The sequence below is a fragment of the Tubulanus polymorphus genome, chromosome 5, assembly GCF_964204645.1.
Source record: "Tubulanus polymorphus chromosome 5, tnTubPoly1.2, whole genome shotgun sequence".
In the NCBI taxonomy this organism is placed as follows: domain Eukaryota; kingdom Metazoa; phylum Nemertea; class Palaeonemertea; order Tubulaniformes; family Tubulanidae; genus Tubulanus; species Tubulanus polymorphus.
In genome coordinates, this window is record NC_134029.1 from 21,746,007 (window position 1) to 21,765,590 (window position 19,584).

At 37.7% G+C, this 19,584-nt stretch overlaps 1 protein-coding gene across 2 annotated transcripts in view; it reads right to left on the reverse strand.

Moving 5' to 3' along the window:
• Positions 1 to 15,989: 15,989 nt before the first annotated feature.
• The window catches only part of LOC141904973 (phosphatidylinositol-3,5-bisphosphate 3-phosphatase MTMR6-like), a 29,065-nt gene continuing 25,470 nt past the window's right edge, over positions 15,990 to 19,584 (reverse strand). For both annotated transcript variants that reach the window (XM_074793638.1, XM_074793636.1), the window contains 8 exons: positions 19,435 to 19,567; positions 19,234 to 19,343; positions 18,908 to 19,030; positions 18,561 to 18,814; positions 18,346 to 18,480; positions 18,137 to 18,263; positions 17,613 to 18,047; positions 15,990 to 17,290 (listed from right to left, as the gene is read on the reverse strand). In XM_074793638.1, coding sequence (XP_074649739.1) covers positions 17,129 to 17,290; positions 17,613 to 18,047; positions 18,137 to 18,263; positions 18,346 to 18,480; positions 18,561 to 18,814; positions 18,908 to 19,030; positions 19,234 to 19,343; positions 19,435 to 19,567 — 1,479 coding nt within the window. In that variant the 3' untranslated portion in view covers positions 15,990 to 17,128. The remainder of the gene's footprint in view (positions 17,291 to 17,612; positions 18,048 to 18,136; positions 18,264 to 18,345; positions 18,481 to 18,560; positions 18,815 to 18,907; positions 19,031 to 19,233; positions 19,344 to 19,434; positions 19,568 to 19,584) is intronic.

Genomic DNA, 19,584 nt, shown 5'->3' on the forward strand with positions numbered 1-19,584 from the left:
TATTGGTCTTCGATCTTTGGTTGATAGATAAGTCGAGTTAGGTTAGGTTGATATTTTCGAAGGCCCGTGTAACCAATTTGAGAAATGAATCATATATGTCGATTTTCACATGGAGTTTTAACTTTGAGCCTCCATCAATCTGTTCGATGCTACGTATTTGAAAGCAAAAGCTTTATCTAAAAGGAGACCATTATTTACATTTGAGAGGTAAAGCTAAAGTTATAGCTAGGACTAATTTTGAACGTTTTAACATTGTTTATAGCTGTTTGAACTTCTTTTATTGTAATGGGTAAATCCATATCACGAGATGGCTCTCGTGAATAATCACTTAGCTTCAAATCGGGTGTATAATGATTATTAAGAAGCGGCAGTGAATTAGTAGTGCTTTTTTAAAATGGGCCCAGAACCTTACTGTGAAAAAATGCCTGCAGTTGTAAATAGAGGAGTATAAATAATACATGATACAAAATACAAGTACATGAATAAATAAGAAAAACCAATAAATAAAAAATAATAAATAATAAATAGTAAATAATACAAAATACAAGTTCATAAATAAATGAAAAATATTTAAAAAAAATAGATATAATAATAAGCAACGATACAAACAAACAACAAATCAATACTCTATTTACATGAAAAGGCATTTTTTCAAATATTTATCAATAAGGTTTTCTCATTTATCGAACAACCTTCCCTAGGTATAGCGAAAACCCGAGATCTTTTCTGTTGTTGTTTTTAGCATTCTATCAACTCAGTTATTGTAATAAACAAAACAAATAACCATAAACCTTAACTAAATCAAACACACTAAAAAATATCTGTTTCGATAGAATGCTTCTAATAACTGATTAAAGATCATGCGTCCATTTACCTATAAATCACACCCTATCACTGCTGTAACTGTTAATTGTTTAAGGGATAATATCTGGGAGATACATTTTATTCTTTTTTAGAAAGAAACAGCTATAAACGTGATTAGTTATCGACAGTAAAATTATTGTCATGTTTTCCCTGAAATAACGTTGTATTAAATGAGCGAACTGATAATGTTTGAAAATCTCAGGCAAAGTTAGAATAACTCTAGTTATCTTGAAAAATTCTAGTTATCTTGGAAAATAATTTTAATGAAAATGAAAATAAAGATTGATTAGCTAATCTCAAGCTTTCCAGAGTTAATCTTTAGGTTTTATCTCTGATTTTAATGCTTTTATGTTGAACTGTTTTTTTTTCAAATGCAGTTCACCCATTGGTAAACGAAGAACTGATAATTCCTCGAATACAAAGCAAAGTTTGCAAAATTTCAGTTTTCTTGTAAAAATAATGTTAATGAAATGAAATTAGAGATTGATTATTTGAATGAATTTGTGGTTTTATGTCCAGCTTTAAAATGTTTATACGCTGGAGATATGTTTTGCAGTTTTTGTTTTACAGTTTTTTGTATAAACAGAAATCTTTTGCTGTAAAGTTGATATGATAGAATGCTTCATATTTCATGAAATAATCAAGTGTCACTTATGCCCGGTGACATCATGAAATGTCAAATTAATAGTCTTAGACATTCAGACTAGTCCCAATTGTCGATGGTTTATGGATCAAAGTTTACAATTCTTTGTGTAATTTCGTTATTTTCCTATTGATTCAAATTGTTTGAATCAGTTGCAGTGGAAATTTGAATAAAAACCTTGAAATACCTTGCATGATATGTGATATTAAAAGCTAGTAATCTTATTATTGAATAATCTAAGTCATTATTATAAGGCTAAAAATGATACCTTGTTTTTCCTGATCAGTCGGGTCATTTCATAAATCAACGAAATTTGTAATCAGTTAATTTCTATCGGCTGGGTCTGTTATGGTTAGCTTGATCATGATTTTAAAGTAATACCTTGGTAGATAGGTGGCTGGCCGGGTCAAATTCTAAAGAGTAAAAATGTAAATCAGATTGATTCATTAAATCTTACGCTTTCCAGAGTATTTGGCCAGGTTTATCTCTGGTTTTAGTGCGGGGAGCCATGGACTTGAGAGTCCATGGTTGTGGGCCATAGGCGTTTCTGTTTTAGAGTCTATGGTTGGACCATGGATGTATAAACTCTAGTTTATAGTTTATACGCCCATGGTTGGACTGTTTTTGAAATACAGTCCACGTGTTTGAGGAGCTTACGTTATAATTCCTCGAGCACAAACCTGGCATTTTGTATAATTGTTGTACACTGTATGAGAATAAATATGATTGAAATTTTTTATCGGTTTAGCTACTCTGAACTTTGTTAGTTCACCAGTCAGTGGTTTTTTGTTATCTTGCAATCCACCTCTTTTTTCAACCCAATATTCTCACCAACATTGTGCGGAGGCGAGGATGTCCGGAAAACATGATAATCGAATATTGGCAATACAGCTTACCACTTCAACCCGGACACACTAACACTTGTTGACCGGTTAGAAGCGAGTGTTGAGCTGCCGAAAAGTAATTACGAAATTAGCAATCTTTTTGATTGTCACTGTAGCCATCAGGGGCGGATCCAGACCGTATTGCCCAATACATTGTTTGTACGGTCTAAAATTTAAGTGCCCTTCGGCAATATTTTGTGACGGCATATATATTTCACCACCCGCTAATTTGATATTTGCACTGATGATCGGTTTGATTTTTATATACAGAAGCAGAGTCCTGAATAGTTAACTTTGCCTTTAAAAGTGGCACCCAGTATCCTTCTTTTGGTGTTAACATTACATGATTAATTACATGAGATTTGTGTTTCTCTTGTAAAAATCATTGTTTTTATTTTCTTCATGCTTTCGGTAAATGTAGCCGATGACCTCCTGATCGTCTCTAAAGTTCGAACCCAGTAATTACTGATACTGGTTCAGAGTGGCCCTGATGCTGAATAGAGGATGTACGGGGGTGTCCCGGGTTCAAACCCAGTAATTACTGATACTGATTCGGAGTGATACTGATGCTGAATAGAGGATGTACAGGGGTATCCCGGGTTCAAACCCATCAATGACTCTGATTAAGAGTGGTCCTGATGGATAAAGGATGAACAGGGGTGTCCTGGGTTCGAACCCAGTAATTACTGATGCTGATTCAGAGTGGTTCTGATGCTGAATAGAGGATGTACGGGGGTGTCCCGGGTTCAAACCCATCAATTGCTGTGATTCAGAGTGGTCCTGATGGATAAAAGATGAACAGGGGTGTCCCGCGTTCAAACCCATCAATTACTGTGATTCAGAGTGGTCGTGATGGATAAAGGATGAACAGGGGTGTCCCAGGTTCGAACACAGTAATTACTGATACTGGTTCAGAGTGGTACTGATGCTGAATAGAGGATGTACAGGGGTGTCCTGGGTTCAAACCCAGTAATTACTGATACTGATTCAGAGTTGTCCTGATGTTGAATAAAGGATGTACAGGGGTGTCCAGACCGTACAGTGCTGCCGCTATGCTCATCGTTAGCGGGATTTTCATACACTAACTAAAGTCAACTCTGGCAATCGATGTGCTGTCCAGTTATACTCCGTGACCTTGGCTTGCCAGAGTTGACTAACGTTAGTGTATAAAAATCCCGCTAACGATGAGCGTAGAGACAGCACCGTACGGTAAAAATGTTGATATCTTAACAAAAGAAATTACTGATAACTGATTCAGAGCGGTACTGATGCTGAATAAGGGATGTACGGGGATGTCCCGGGTTTGAACCCAGTAATTACTAATACTGATTCAGAGTGGTCCTGATGGATAAAGGATGAACAGGGGTGTCCCGGGTTCGAACCCAGTAATTACTGATGCTGATTCAGAGTGGTTCTGATGCTGAATAGAGGATGTACGGGGGTGTCCCGGGTTCAAACCCAGTAATTACTGATACTGATTCAGAGTGGTTCTGATGCTGAATAGAGGAAGTACAGGGGTATCCCGGGTTCAAACCCATCAATTGCTGTGATTCAGAGTGGTCCTGATGGATAAAAGATGAACAGGGGTGTCCCGCGTTCAAACCCATCAATTGCTGTGATTCAGAGTGGTCGTGATGGATAAAGGATGAACAGGGGTGTCCCAGGTTCGAACACAGTAATTACTGATACTGGTTCAGAGTGGTACTGATGCTGAATAGAGGATGTACAGGGGTGTTCTGGGTTCAAACCCAGTAATTACTGATACTGATTCAGAGTTGTCCTGATGTTGAATAAAGGATGTACAGGGGTGTCCAGACCGTACAGTGCTGCCGCTATACTCATCGTTAGCGGGATTTTCATACACTAACTAAAGTCAACTCTGGCAATCGACGTGCTGTCCAGTTATACTCCGTGACCTTAGCTTGCCAGAGTTGACTAACGTTAGTGTATAAAAATCCCGCTAACGATGAGCGTAGAGACAGCACCGTACGGTAAAAATGTTGATATCTTAACAAAAGAAATTACTGATAACTGATTCAGAGCGGTACTGATGCTGAATAAGGGATGTACGGGGATGTCCCGGGTTCGAACCCAGTAATTACTTATACTGATTCAGAGTGGTCCTGATGCTGAATAGAGGATGTACAGGGGTGTCCTGGGTTCAAACCCAGTAATTACTGATACTGATTCAGAGTTGTCCTGATGTTGAATAAAGGATGTACAGGGGTGTCTAGACCGTACAGTGCTGCCGCTATGCTCATCGTTAGCGGGATTTTCATACACTAACTAAAGTCAACTCTGGCAATCGACGTGCTGTCCAGTTATACTCCGTGACCTTAGCTTGCCAGAGTTGACTAACGTTAGTGTATAAAAATCCCGCTAACGATGAGCGTAGAGACAGCACCGTACGGTAAAAATGTTGATATCTTAACAAAAGAAATTACTGATAACTGATTCAGAGCGGTACTGATGCTGAATAAGGGATGTACGGGGATGTCCCGGGTTCGAACCCAGTAATTACTTATACTGATTCAGAGTGGTCCTGATGCTGAATGGAGGATGTACGGGGGTGTCCCGGGTTCAAACCCAGTAATTACTGATACTGATATCATAATGGTTCATCATCATCATGAGGAACCATTGTTGGGTGTTGATTACTGATACATGAATGATCTACCGATGGAATTATTGAATTCACAGCTTGTTTCACTAATTCTATATGTAATGATCTTTCCTCTAGTTGTTCAGTTCTATCTCTCCTGACGCCAGCAACACGACCATCGTCAATTTGAGTTGAGGTTTTTTGACAATCAATTGCTCTATATTGACATCGGGATCTGTTCCAGCCGTACAATTTGTCTTGTGATTTTCTAGTTTCTCTTCTGTTTCGCTACACTTTCCGCAGCAATAAAACACGCAGTCCATTGCAATAAAATTGGTTCAATTCAATAAATGTGTGAATACTCCACTACCTAGGACATTCTGCTCCCTCGAACTAACTGCTCCCTCATTTCACTTCAGTCTTTTAAAACTTGTGAACAGTAAATGAATACTTATTTACAAATATTCTGTTGATTGTCTATTGTAGGTCATTGATTGTGTTCTGATGAAGATTTTCTGAGATACAACTCAGGATTTCTTTAGAATTAGAAGTTATACGTATTAAATTGAATGAGTTCAACATGCACAGAATGAATTGTTGTTATATCATGGTCAGTTTGAAAAACGGATGAAACATGAATTGAAAAGTCAATCCAATGAAGAAACTAATTGACATTAAATAAAATGGCGTTTGGAGAGAGGATTGGTTTCGAGTGAATGGCGACGTTTAGAATCAATTCTATAAGATTGCATTCTCAAATGTTTTGATACTCCCTCAGTTTGCATCAGAAATAGTACAAATCTTTGGTCCAGAAAAAAAAATATTATTAACCGACAGCATAAAATCGTACAGACGCATCAACCTATTTGATTTAAGTTGTGAAACATTGAAAACTGAAAAAGAGCGTCACTGAATTGAATGTTTCCTACTTTATCACCAATTTCCTAAATACCGAATTTTCTCATAAGATAGCATTAGTACAAGTAAGCAGTAGTACAATTTAATACCAATAATAATTTCGGGAAAAAATGTCGAACCCCAACTCATCGTGGAGTTGCTAAAATTTGCAGTTTATGTATTAGATTGAGTACCGCATAACACCGAACCTAGGAGCCAAACAAAATCGGTGACAGCGTGTCGTGTCCGATCGAAAAACGAACAGCTAGTTCTTATGCTCTACAACGTAACAATAACTTCATTTGTTCTTTGAAGTTTCTACTGTACACGTAATAAAATATGCCGTTTACAGCGGAATTCAGGGCTTGAAAAGTCTCATTCAGGAGTAATATCCACCAAGTGATAGACCATGGAAAATAAAGTTTAAGAACATTGTATAACATATCAGGGGTGACTGACACCATGAATAAAGTTGATGCGACAAATACCATTCTGTGTGCCGTTACATCTTGTTTATTTTGTTTACTTGTTTCTGTACCGGTCAATTGTTTCCTATTCTTAGCGTGAATTCGTAGTTTAATTAACATGATGAAGTTAAACAGTGGTACAAGAGCGAATGGCAGGTATGTAGAGAAAATATTTTGTAATAAATACGAATACCTGGGCGGATCGTGAACTGTTTTAGCACCGAGGACAGTGAGGCCGTATGAACATGTCTTTTTGACATACGCAACAACTCGGTCTTGTGTATGGGCGGCCATTCCCGCCAAAAATCAGCGTTTCGTCTATTTTTCTGTACTTCGACAAAATGTCATAGTACACCGCCAAAATGTGTTAGCGTAACGTCAAATTGTGTAATGCGGCTAAATAACACAGGAGGGCGACACTGTACGGACAGTATTTTGCGGTATTTTTCTCGCATTGCGATCATCTCAAGGTCGTTTTATTGAAATAATTTTGCGAGTATCAAATCGACAAATCGTATCATATTCCCCAAACCCAATAAAATGATTTTATTGTTACTTTAGTTTGTTAATACTATAATATATAGTAATAATGTACGGTAAAATAGCGGAAGTAAATACTTTGCCGTAAACCTATGGAAGCCCTGAGACGACATCTTGAGTTCATGAGTTCCGAGTTCATAACTTCCTGAGTTCTCAAGTTCATGAGTTCGTCTAATGAAAAAAGCCTGCGATACCGAAACGTCGAATGTAAACACGATGCTCTATCAAAGACCCGCGTCTCAGGCTCAGACGACACTGAATAACCAGCGATTAATGGTATGTTGAAGGGCGCCTCCGTTCCTCCTCTGGTAGGTAGCTCGGATTTTCTGTGCGCGGGCTAGAGAGAAGGGTGACTCCGATTAACCGGTGACTCTCGATGAATCTGCTCAGGTTTTAATGATGAAAAAGATAACAAACGCTCGTTATGAGAAATTTTTAAACATCTATTTATTTTCTATAAACCATTAAGAAAGCTGATGTCTGATGATAGACTGGTTGCCGGTCGACTTCATATGACTGCCAGTGCAGAATTGGGCACAGTCAACCAGTCTTGGTTGATGCTGGACATCATTTTTTTAGTTAATTCATGACGTAATCGGATTTAACATCCTTATAATAGGATTCTTTATGTCGCATAATTTCATAGTGTTGTACATGCCCAAATAAACTCGAAATATCTTCACCAAGAATCTTAGTGTCTGATGTACCACAGTTGTACCACAGTTGGTTACACTAGGATCGTAGAGCGACGGACATCACTGGTGGAGACAACCACTGCCAGTGCTGGGTGAAGAAATATCATAAACTCTGGAAGTTATGAACTTGGGAACTCATGAACCCAAGGTGTCGTCTCAGGGCTTCCATATAGGGCCTCCATACCTGAGACGACATCTTGAGTTTATGAGTTCCGAGTTAACTAATAAAGTAATAATAAATTCATTTTATTGGGTTTAGGGAATATGATACGATTTGTCGATTTGATACTCGCAAAATTATTTCAATGAGACGACCTTGAGATGATCGCAAAGCGAGAAAAATACCGCAAAATACTGTCCGTACAGTGTCGCCCCCTGTGTTATTTAGCCGCATTACACAATTTGACGTTACGCTTACACATTTTGGCGGTGTACTATGACATTTTGTCAAAGTACAGACAAATAGACGAAACGCTGATTTTTGGCGGGAATGGCCGCCCATACTTGTGTGCGATATGAAGATACTCCACTCCAAATGAGAATCCAAAAAGTTGAAAATGCATAACAATGTTTAAGATTCCAATATCTCTTAGCTTTCAGGGGAAAACAAATGTGAAATGCTCGGTCGAACGTCACTAGTAAGGTCAGACTGTTACGAATGTAAGATCCCCATTTTAATATGAGATTACCGGCTATATAAAGTTCAGGAGCTCCCAGATTACCGTGTAAATAGAATCCTGTTTTTCCATGGCGAATTAGTTTCAAAACCCAAGTAAGATGGTTATACATAACGGTTCCAATGCAACAGACAATATCAAAAACAGCCAGTAACAGTAAGATGAAATGCGAAGTCGCGGAACTATTCATTTTATGTAGTCGATATAACACAACTATGGTAACTGAGTTTGTAATGACGCCGAACCATCCGATCGGTCCTATCACAGTCGCTGCAACAAGGTTCCAAACTACGCGATCGTGAGTCAGGCATTTCTTCACGACTGTGGCGTTTAACATATTGTGTGATGGTAAAGAGGTAATGGTTGATGCTGCGCACCCGTAGAACACGCCTTCAATTCTAGAATAGTAGTTTGCGTAGAACGAGCAAATTACATAGAAAAATACCGTGTCGTTCTTAATGATATACCACAGATAGCAGTCGGGTGCGAGGAGGCAAATACACACCTTATATACACGAAAATATTTCAATAAGGCCATCGGTTATATAAAAATTCTTATAATATCATTTACGAAATAAATCTTAACACCTTGCTTATCTCGACCCCACAAAAAATCTATTATCCGTTTCTTTATGCGTACATGTATACCTCAAAATTAAACTTACTTCGGCATTGGGTGTGAAAAATGATCGCTCTCAAGGATTATAAGTGATCTTAGGGGTGATCTTAAGTTCGGAATGATGGATAAGACAGTAGATTGAAACGGTTCTCTTTCGTTTTTACAACTGTGGGTATAGGGATCTCAGTGGAGAGATATAAGACTCAATGCATCAATTATTTGAAGATGAAATTAGGAAGAAAAAACTGCATCGTTTATGATATTGATATCATTCTTTGTATCAAATTGTATGAATCAGTTGCAGTGGAAATTTGAATAAAAACCTTGAAATACCTTGCATGATATATTAAAAGCTAGTAATTTTATTATTGAATAATGTAAGTCATTATTATAAGGCTAAAAATGATACCTTGTTTTTCCTGATCAGTCGGGTCATTTCATAAATCAACGAAATTTGTAATCAGTTAATTTCTATCTGCTGGGTCTGTTATGGTTAGCTTGATCATGGTTTTAAAGTAATACCTTGGTAGATAGGTGGCTGGCCGGGTCAAATTTTAAAGAGTAAAAATGTAAATCAGATTGATTCATTAAATCTTACGCTTTCCAGAGTATTTGGCCAGGTTTATCTCTGGTTTTAGTGCGGGGAGCCATGGACTTGAGAGTCCATGGTTGTGGGCCAAAGATGTTTCTGTTTTGAGTCTATGGTTGGACCATGGATGTATAAACTCTAGTTTATAGTTTATACGTCCATGGTTGGACTGTTTTTGAAATACAGTCCACGTGTTTGAGGAGCTTATACGTTATAATTCCTCGAGCACAAACCTGGCATTTTGTATAATTGTTGTACACTGTATGAGAATAAATATGATTGAAATTTTTTATCGGTTTAGCTACTCTGAACTTTGTTAGTTCACCAGTCAGTGGTTTTTTTTTGTTATCTTGCAATCCACCTCTTTTTTCAACCCAATATTCCCACCAACGCTGTGCGGAGACGAGGATGTCCGGAAAACATGATAATCGAATATTGGCAATACAGCTTACCACTTCAATCCGGACACACTAACACTTGTTGACCGGTTAGAAGCGAGTGTTGAGCTGCTGAAGAGTAATTACGAAATTAGCAATCTTTTTGATTGTCACTATAGCCATCAGGGGCGGATCCAGACCGTATTACCCAATACATTGTTTGTACGGTCTAAAATTTAAGTGCCCTTCGGCAATATTTTGTGACGGCATATATATTTCACCACCCGCTAATTTGATATTTCCACTGATGACCGGTTTGATTTTTATATACAGAAGCAGAGTCCTGAATAGTTAACTTTGCCTTTAAAACTGGCACCCAGTATCCTTCTTTTGGTGTTAACATTACATGATTAATTACATAAGATTTGTGTTTCTCTTGTAAAAATCATTGTTTTTATTTTCTTCATGCTTTCGGTAAATGTAACCGATGACCTCCTGGTCGTCTCTAAAGTTCGAACCCAGTAATTACTGATACTGGTTCGGAGTTGCCCTGATGCTGAATAGAGGATGTACGGGGGTGTCCTGGGTTCAAACCCAGTAATTACTGATACTGATTCGGAGTGATACTGATGCTGAATAGAGGATGTACAGGGGTATCCCGGGTTCAAACCCATCAATGACTGTGATTCAGAGTGGTCCTGATGGATAAAGGATGAACAGGGGTGTCCCGGGTTCGAACCCAGTAATTACTGATACTGGTTCAGAGTGGTACTGATGCTGAATAGAGGAGTTCAGAGTCTTCCTGATGCTGAATAAAGGAAGTACAGGGGTGTCCCGACCGTACAGTGCTGCCGCAATGCTCATCGTTAGCGGGATTTTCATACACTAACTAAAGTCAACTCTGGCAATCGACGTGCTGTCCAGTTATACTCCGTGACCTTAGCTTGCCAGAGTTGACTAACGTTAGTGTATAAAAATCCCGCTAACGATGAGCATAGAGGCAGCACCGTACGGTAAAATGTTGATATCTTAACAAAAGAAATTACTGATAACTGATTCAGAGCGGTACTGATGCTGAATAAGGGATGTACGGGGATGTCCCGGGTTCGAACCCAGTCATTACTGATACTGATTCAGAGTGGCCCTGATGCTGAATAAGGGATGTACGGGGATGTCCCGGGTTCGAACACAGTAATTACTTATACTGATTCAGAGTGGTCCTGATGCTGAATGGAGGATGTACGGGGGTGTCCCGGGTTCAAACCCAGTAATTACTGATACTGATATCATAATGGTTCATCATGATGATGATGAACCATTGTTGGGTGTTGATTACTGATATATGAATGATCTACCGATGGAATTATTGAATTCACAGCTTGTTTCACTAATTCTATATGTAATGATCTTTCCTCTAGTTGTTCAGTTCTATCTCTCCTGACGCCAGCAACACGGCCATCGTCAATTTGAGTTGATATTTTTTTGACGATAAATTGCTCTATATTGACATCGGGATCTGTTCCAGCCGTACAATTTGTCTTGTGATTTTCTAGTTTCTCTTCTGTTTCTCTACACTTTCCGCAGCAATAAAACACGCAGTCCATTGCAATAAAATTGGTTCAATTCAATAAATGTGTGGATACTCCACCACCTAGGACATTCTGCTCCCTCGAACTAACTGCTCCCTCATTTCACTTCAGTCTTTTAAAACTTGTGAACAGTAAATGAATACTTATTTACATATATTATGGTTGTCTATTGTAGGTCATTGATTGTGTTCTGATGAAGATTTTCTGAGATACAACTCAGGATTTCTTTAGAATTAGAAGTTATACGTATTAAATTGAATGAGCTCAACATGCACAGAATGAATTGTTGTTGTATCATGGTCAGTTTGAAAAACGGATGAAACATGAATTGAAAAGTCAATCCCGGTTTAATTGTTAGTATATGTATATTGGTTTAATTTCAGAAAGTAACGCCAATCACGAATCAAAGAGATTAACGAATCCAGCATTAATCATCATGAAATTAGATTCCAAATTACAAACGGTGAAACTCCTTGATTCTGATGCAGTGATGAGAGCTGGAATTTAGTTCAAATAGTTTAAGGAGTTTAAAGAGCTGGAATTTATGGATAACTGCACGAGCGAGTATGCAATTGGAATTGAGATATTGAATAAGATTTTGTACTAGAAGTGGACAATAAATATAGAATGGCATTAAAAAAGAGTTTGTCGTGATGGATTTTATACTCAATTTCTAGCAAAAATCATTTTTGGTCCATGAGGCGATGAAAATATTGCGAATATCCAGATGATCTGAATCACTGGTGTTACTCAAGTCTGTCCCAATTCTGTCTGTATCGAGAATATAAGTAGAGATGTTGCGGTGGATCCAAATATCTGATCTCACAAAACACTGACATGGAGTTCAAGTATTGTAAACTTTATTCAGACTTTAGTGATTTTCACATCATCATAAACACAACAATTCACTGAATATATTTCACATACGGTTGATTAAGAAAGCAGTCCCCTTCGGCCAAGTTCCTTCAGAATGACTCTCACAGCTGAGCCCTTTTCTTACCTACAAAATGAATAAGTATTAATTCAGTTGTCTGTATGAATTTCGAGTAAATATCAGCGGATTATTTCGATAATTACAGGAATTAATGCCTTTTCTTCGGTCTTTGAATTTCCTTTTGTTTGCTGATTACATTTATGGTTCATGATTTTTCAGTGCGATTTTTATATTACTCCTAGTTTCGCTTATTCGATGAGAGGCCATTTTAACCCGGAAGTAACTCGATACTGACATGTTTGACATGCATCGAAAATGTAAAATGGAGGATGGGATCAACCGGTCTCTTACTGAAGGTAGAGACCGGCAACCAGTCTATCACTGCATCCTCGCTTGCCAGAGGCCGGTATCGCTCCTGAGGTTCGGGGAAGCTTCGGCATATGATGGTGGTTCGGCTGAACTGAGAACCCCTCCTTCGCCCCGCGTGCGTAATATGGAGGCGTAATATGGAGATACGTTTTGTAAGTTTGGTTCTCTTTTATTCATCCCTGTACCAGCCTCATGTGGCTAGATGGAATTTAGATAAAGACACCTCGCGATAGGTTTTAGGATTCTTGCGTGCTAATTCTCTGTCCAGCAGTTCTAAAGTAATCTCGAGCGATATTTTAAGTCATCTCGTGTTATTTTATTTTGAAGTTATCTCACGCAGCTAAACGACAACTATATATATAAACAAGTGCTGAAAAGTGCCACTACGTTTTACTGTACAGACCACCAGCAGAACTATGACCACTGAAACCATTAAAACGGACAGCAATGACTCCAATGAAACAAGACTTTTTAAATAAGTTAACTGAAAACTCAGTTCTCTGTTCTAATACAACGTAAGAAAGCGTGGATTCTGAAGTTATAAATTCACCCGCTATGAACCGAACTGTAACTTTCCTTTCTAACAATAGGATGCGATTATATTCAGAACATCGTTGGGATTGACGCCTCAATTAACCTTTGTCTTTGTTTTCTTAGACATTATTTCCTCGAGCCATTTTTTCGCGAATTTATCACAACAGATGAACTGATCTTGACTTTACCATCGACAAAGACCAAATGACAAATATTTTAAGATATATATTCGATTTTTTCGTTACTCGCTATTTTCGACAAGCACTTAACCCTATTATCAACAGACGACCGTCTGTTTGAAGTCGTAACGTCTGTCTACTGGTTTAACGTGTCACCGCAACGAAACAGCGTTACAGCCTCCCGTCTAAAATCTGGAAAAATACATGCGTATATAATGAAATTACTCGCATAATTAAGATACGAAAATGAAATCGAAAAGTTATACCAGTGTGTCATTTCAGGTCTACTTCCGCCACCTACAAGTGTTAGGATTAATAGGGGAAATGTCAAAACTATATAGAAAAATGATACCAACACGAAATTAAAGTGGCAACGCCATTCTCTTTTTCTCTGCTTGCGTATCCCTATCTTAATTCTTCGTATGATCGCAATCGAAACAATCAGATTTCCACCAGAGATTGCCATCAACGGAATGACGAAGAGAAAGCTTAGTTTCAAAATAAGATAGAACCTTATCACATTTATACTCAGAAATTTCATGGTGTTCATGTCACAGTTATTTCTCTTATTTTGCGTGGCAATTATATCAACAACGTAAAAAAGATCAATCGAAAAAATGAATACGAAACAAAACAAAATCAACAACCAACTTGTTCGGCGTTTTGTAGTGAATAAGCGCAACCTTATAATCGGCCAAATAATGGCGATACATCTTTCAGAGGCATAAAGCACGATTATCCAAGCCGAAAATAGTCTGAAAGTTATGCTTGAAAACATGATACATTTACAAATAGCTGGATGCAAAATAAGAACGTCGAAATAGATAGTTCCCGATGTGGCGTAGAACAGGGAATACGGGAGCCAGTTCGTCAGACACGAGCACAGCAAAGCAAGAGAATCAGCTACAGCGAGCGATATTAAATACTGGCTTAAATCTCTTGAAGTATGAGATATTCGGGGCCAGATGATCATCGAAATGATGTTGCCCAATAAACCGACCATGGATATGGGCCCGCAGACCCACGCAGATAGCATATCTAGTAGAATTTCGGTCCTAGACTTATGTTCACTCCCATCGGCTTCGGTCCAATTTCCGGTTATCATTTCGTTGAGATGTCAATGCTAATGTTTCTACGACTTATTTCCAACCAGCTAATTAATGCAAGCCGAATATCGACGAAAAATTCAACGCAGTGAATTATAATCATTTATAAATATTGATGAAAATATGAGTTGCTTTTACTGTATGGATTTTGATATCGATCTAGATCAGAATTTTACATTCATACATATATGAACATCTCTATTAGCCGATATAAGGGAAAATATATAAAGATTTTTTTTCATTCGAATCAACGTAGTACGTTTTTACTGAAAAACCTTTCAATGCGCCGCTAGCGTTCGCTGAATAATACTGGGTTCGACGTTTGACTAAATGCATCTTTTCTTCCGATTACTAAACCCGGGAAAAATTGTGCAGTAGGGTGTCGTCTATGTTTGTTGAGTGGATCTCTATGGGACAAAGATTGCGGAAACGTATTTGGAAATAAGAAGAGCTACAAAAATACTTTTGGATTCTGTTGGATCTGATGGAGAAACTAATTGACATTAAATAAAATGTATTTTGAAAATGGCTCAGAATTGAGTCGAAACGTTAAACTATCTCTTAGTTTTATCATCTTCCTGCGGGTTTATCAACTTATCAAAGTTGGTATCGAATTGAAGGATTAGCCTTATGCAGATATCAATCTGCAGTGAAAAACCACTTTATCCTAAATCAGTTCATTTCTAATCGTTCTGCTTATACCGGTTCGCGTCATTGTCTATCATTTATCAGTCCGTCAACTTTCGATCGATGTATGAAATTTAATCATGAAACTAATTTAATTAGATTTCTCATTTTACTGATGGATTGAGTAAAATAAGAAGAATATCTTCGTGTACTTCAGGATACTTGTAATAAGATGAACCATATATGAAATCGTGAATTTATCCTCGTAACTGACCTACGCGCTCTTGCGACTGGGAGCGACACGATTGTTTCAGGAATCTGGGATTGGAACTCACAATGGTAATACGATGCGTGTTGAAATAATTTTTTTCTGAAGCATTCGTAAAATTACTTATCGGAAATTTTATCTCGTCCATTCGTATTCATATTGCTTCGACCATTAAGACCAGAAGTCATGACTACTAATAGCCTATCAATAATGGAATGGAACCGGTCAGTGGGGGTAGAAATCACAGAAAAGCAAGAAGCGAGTTTTTATGCCCACTTCTACCTTGTAATCGCCAGGAATTCGAAAATTCTGCATCGCAAGGCCAACCTGCGCCCAAATTTAGATTTTTTACGATGAAGAAGAATTCAATCACTTAAGTGAGATCAGAAATTCCAATCGTAAGATCCGAAGAAATATTATGTAACTGACAATTCGCTACTAATCAACAGATTGCTAAGATATTCAAGAGATTGCTTAGTTCGTTCACCAAAAGAATTAAAACAAAAAATTTTGTACGTACGTTCTATGATTTTTCATTTATTCATATGATCCATAACAATAACCTTTATATTGTTGTCTTGCCGCAATTGATGACTAGAAACTATACAATAACAGATTATATCCAAACTATCTCTCGCTATGCACCTCAAACTACGACTCAGACACCCAGTTCCACAGCTGTGTGATCAATTTGATTACTGACAAAATTGATTGAAATAGATTCAGAAAATTGAAAATGCAAACTATTTATGGACTTTCTAACAGTGTATGGAACTGGCTCTGCAAATCAAAGAATTCTTAACGATCTGGCAATAAGACTTTGCAGTTCATTATATTGCGATTGTCAGTCTATAATAACGTTATTTAAGACATCAAGTATTTCATGGCACTGTATTTATAATCATAGTATCCATAGAGACAAAAGCTTACGCAGCTCGAGAAAGGTAACAATTACATAATAAACCTTATTAAACATAAGGAAGCATCATTAATAACATTTACTACTAAATTTAGTAAGCCTTAATTATTCAGTTTCTATACAATAACATCAAATATTTACATATTCCAGTTTTCTGTTGAGCTTATATATACTTTTATACACACATGTACAGAGAAAGAGATCACATGAAATTTCGTGAAATTAAACACCTCGATGTATCCTGTTCCATTTAGATTTCTTTTTCATATTGATTCTAAATTTCAGATATTAACCATACACAATAATTTAAAAGATTTATAATCTCACGTAAGTACAAATATTTTTGTTCTACTTATCCACAGTTTTCACAGTTATCAAATAGTTCCTGTGGATGATCATGGTAAATGGAATAATATTCCAATTCTAAGTTTTCCAATGAAAAATTTCTTTTTACAAAATATTTTTTTCAGTTCAGTTCGAACATGGTCTTTTTTTGTATTTCCAAACACATAAACTGAAGAGTGAGATGATGCATTACATCTGACCGGTGTACGTCTAGCCACATTTTGGCTTAAAAAACAACATTTATCTATAGTATATATTATAACGATAATGAATATTTCACATAGAGCCTCTATATCACAGTACCCTCCGCATAAAATGGTTTTTTCGCTGTATCCCATTTTCTACTGAGAAGACTCTTCGCGCATGAAGAGGAACCACTGGCAAAGAAATGCAGCTTTGCATTACTAGGAAATCTGTTGGAAGTCGCTATAAGATGGAGAATGTTTAGTGTCTTTATAACAAGCCTTACACACTGGAACTGGCCTCTGTGAATAGTGCCCTGGCAATGGTATATGTCGTGCGATACATCTTGTACAAAATACATTGCCACATCTCCAACAATGGTACTGAAATAGAGCGATCAGAATTAAAAATTAATTTTCAACAGTTCCAAGTACATTTACCAACATTAATGTGTACAAAAGATCCGAAGAAATGTAAAGATTTGTAGAGCAGCCGTGTGGAATCAGTAAAGCGTAAAGACAGTACTTAATAGGTTATTTACCCAACGAAGTTAAAAGCTTGTACCGGGTATCGCAAAGAAACTAGTTAACCTATAAAGTACTATCTGTCTCTAAGGTTTACTGATTCAACATAAGCGTAGCTCACCTTTACAGAACCATCAAAAATAAATTCAAAATTGACTTAAGCCACAAAAGTTCTCATTACCTTTTTACTGAAACTATCAAATGGAGACGTACAGCTACATTGTCGAACGTTTCTGAATGACTTCCAGTTGACGGCGACGGAATTGATCTCCGACATAATCTGCTCAACGGATGTATGATCGCTGCTGTTACTGCTGAAACTCGATATCAAACACGTCGAGTTCGAATCGTCGTTCGCCGATTTCGACATTTGCGAACCGTTCTCGTCGAATCCGGATTCGCAATCGCTCAGTCGTATCGCGTTCACATTGTCTATAATCCCGTCGATTATATTATGTCCGTTTTCTAACTTGTCATCGACGGTTTTATTGTCGACGATCGTAGCACCTTGAAAAGCACTGAGGGTATACAGCGACTCCGACGACACTAGTCCTTCTAACTTTCTTTCGATTGTTTCGTCGGATTTTCCTAACACCTTACACAATCCAGTAATTCTCTGAAAACAGTTCAAATAACCATTAGTTCCTTGAATTGAAGCATTACGTTCTTTAATTTTTCAATTTACCAAACCGAAAAGTGACAAACCTTTTCTAATAACTTGATGTGATCTTCCATTGAACTGGAATGATCTTTCAACGCGGAGACGACATCACTCACATTCTCTCTGGGATGAACCCCGCTCTCAAAACGATTGTACATTCCTCTCCAAAACCTGCAAAATTATATAAACATTTTCTTCGAAATCCAAGAAGAAGAATACATGTACAGAACGTGTTTCCCCAAAACTAACTTACTTGAATGTTTGTGGACTACTGTTTGGTTTAAGTACTGAGTGTGTGATTTCGCATTCTTTCTTGTACAGAGGGTTGATATAATCTCCGAGGTTTTTAGCCATGTAACCCCATAATGAGTACGTTCTTTCAGCGAGTCTACACGAATATCACACCGTTTATGTATAAAATCACTGAGATTCGAATTTGCACCGAAAGAGTCGAAGATGTTGACTTACCTGAGATCAAGCCTGTCCTTTTCACAATTACCAATGAAGGTGCCAAATTGGCAAGAGTACACATGGTCATGTATTGTAAGTAGATATCTGTCGTTGAATTGGAATGCACACGGAAACTGCTCTTTTAACTGCCAAACACATTCGAGGAACTGAGTAAAAACCGGTGATACTTCTTTCGGATCGACTGTCTCCAGCAGTCCACAACGATCGGTAAATTTGTGTCCGAACGAGAGCCATTCTTTTTCGATCAATATCTGAATCGAGATGGATGATATTTTTCAAGTATGGTATGGACCCTGTAATGCTATAACGATGTTATCATGTGTTCTTTAAAGTACTCGGCATACCTGAAAGCCCTGGATAGTCCGGTAATATGGATCTAAGATAAGGCTTGAAACGGAACAAGTCTGAGCTGTTCGATCCCATCCGTCCGAACAATGAACCAATACACTTATACCTCGTTCCACAGCCTGCGAATTATATAACATTTACATCGATGAATCTTAAAAATCTTTTTCACAAACCACTTTAAACTACTTAAACTTGTCAGTTACTCGTTAAAACACCAAACGCTTTAAGATTCAAGAAGCTTTCCAATACGCTCTCCCAATACGCTCTCCCAATACGCTCTCCCAATACGCTCTCAATACGATCTCAAGCGTATTTGACTTACATCGGCTATGAAAACCGACGTGTCCATTAGTGCCTTGATGTGTTTCAGCCAGCTACTGTTCTCTAAACCAGATAGGAATGCGCTGCTCGAGGGATTCTTTAATTCGCACACTGAAAAGTAAGTTAGCAAAAAGAGTAATGAATCGATCTCGATGGAGGGGCAATCTCTCCGGTTAAGTAGCCGGGTAGTTTCACTGCTTACCATCGACCACCTTTTGTAGACTACTCCTCATCACGTGTATATTCTCGATACCGAGAAACTGGAATTTTATGTCCGAATAAAAGCTTTCGTTTTCGTAGCCCTTTCCCGCCGCTTTATTAGCCATCGCGTTGATCTGATAGGAGAATAGAA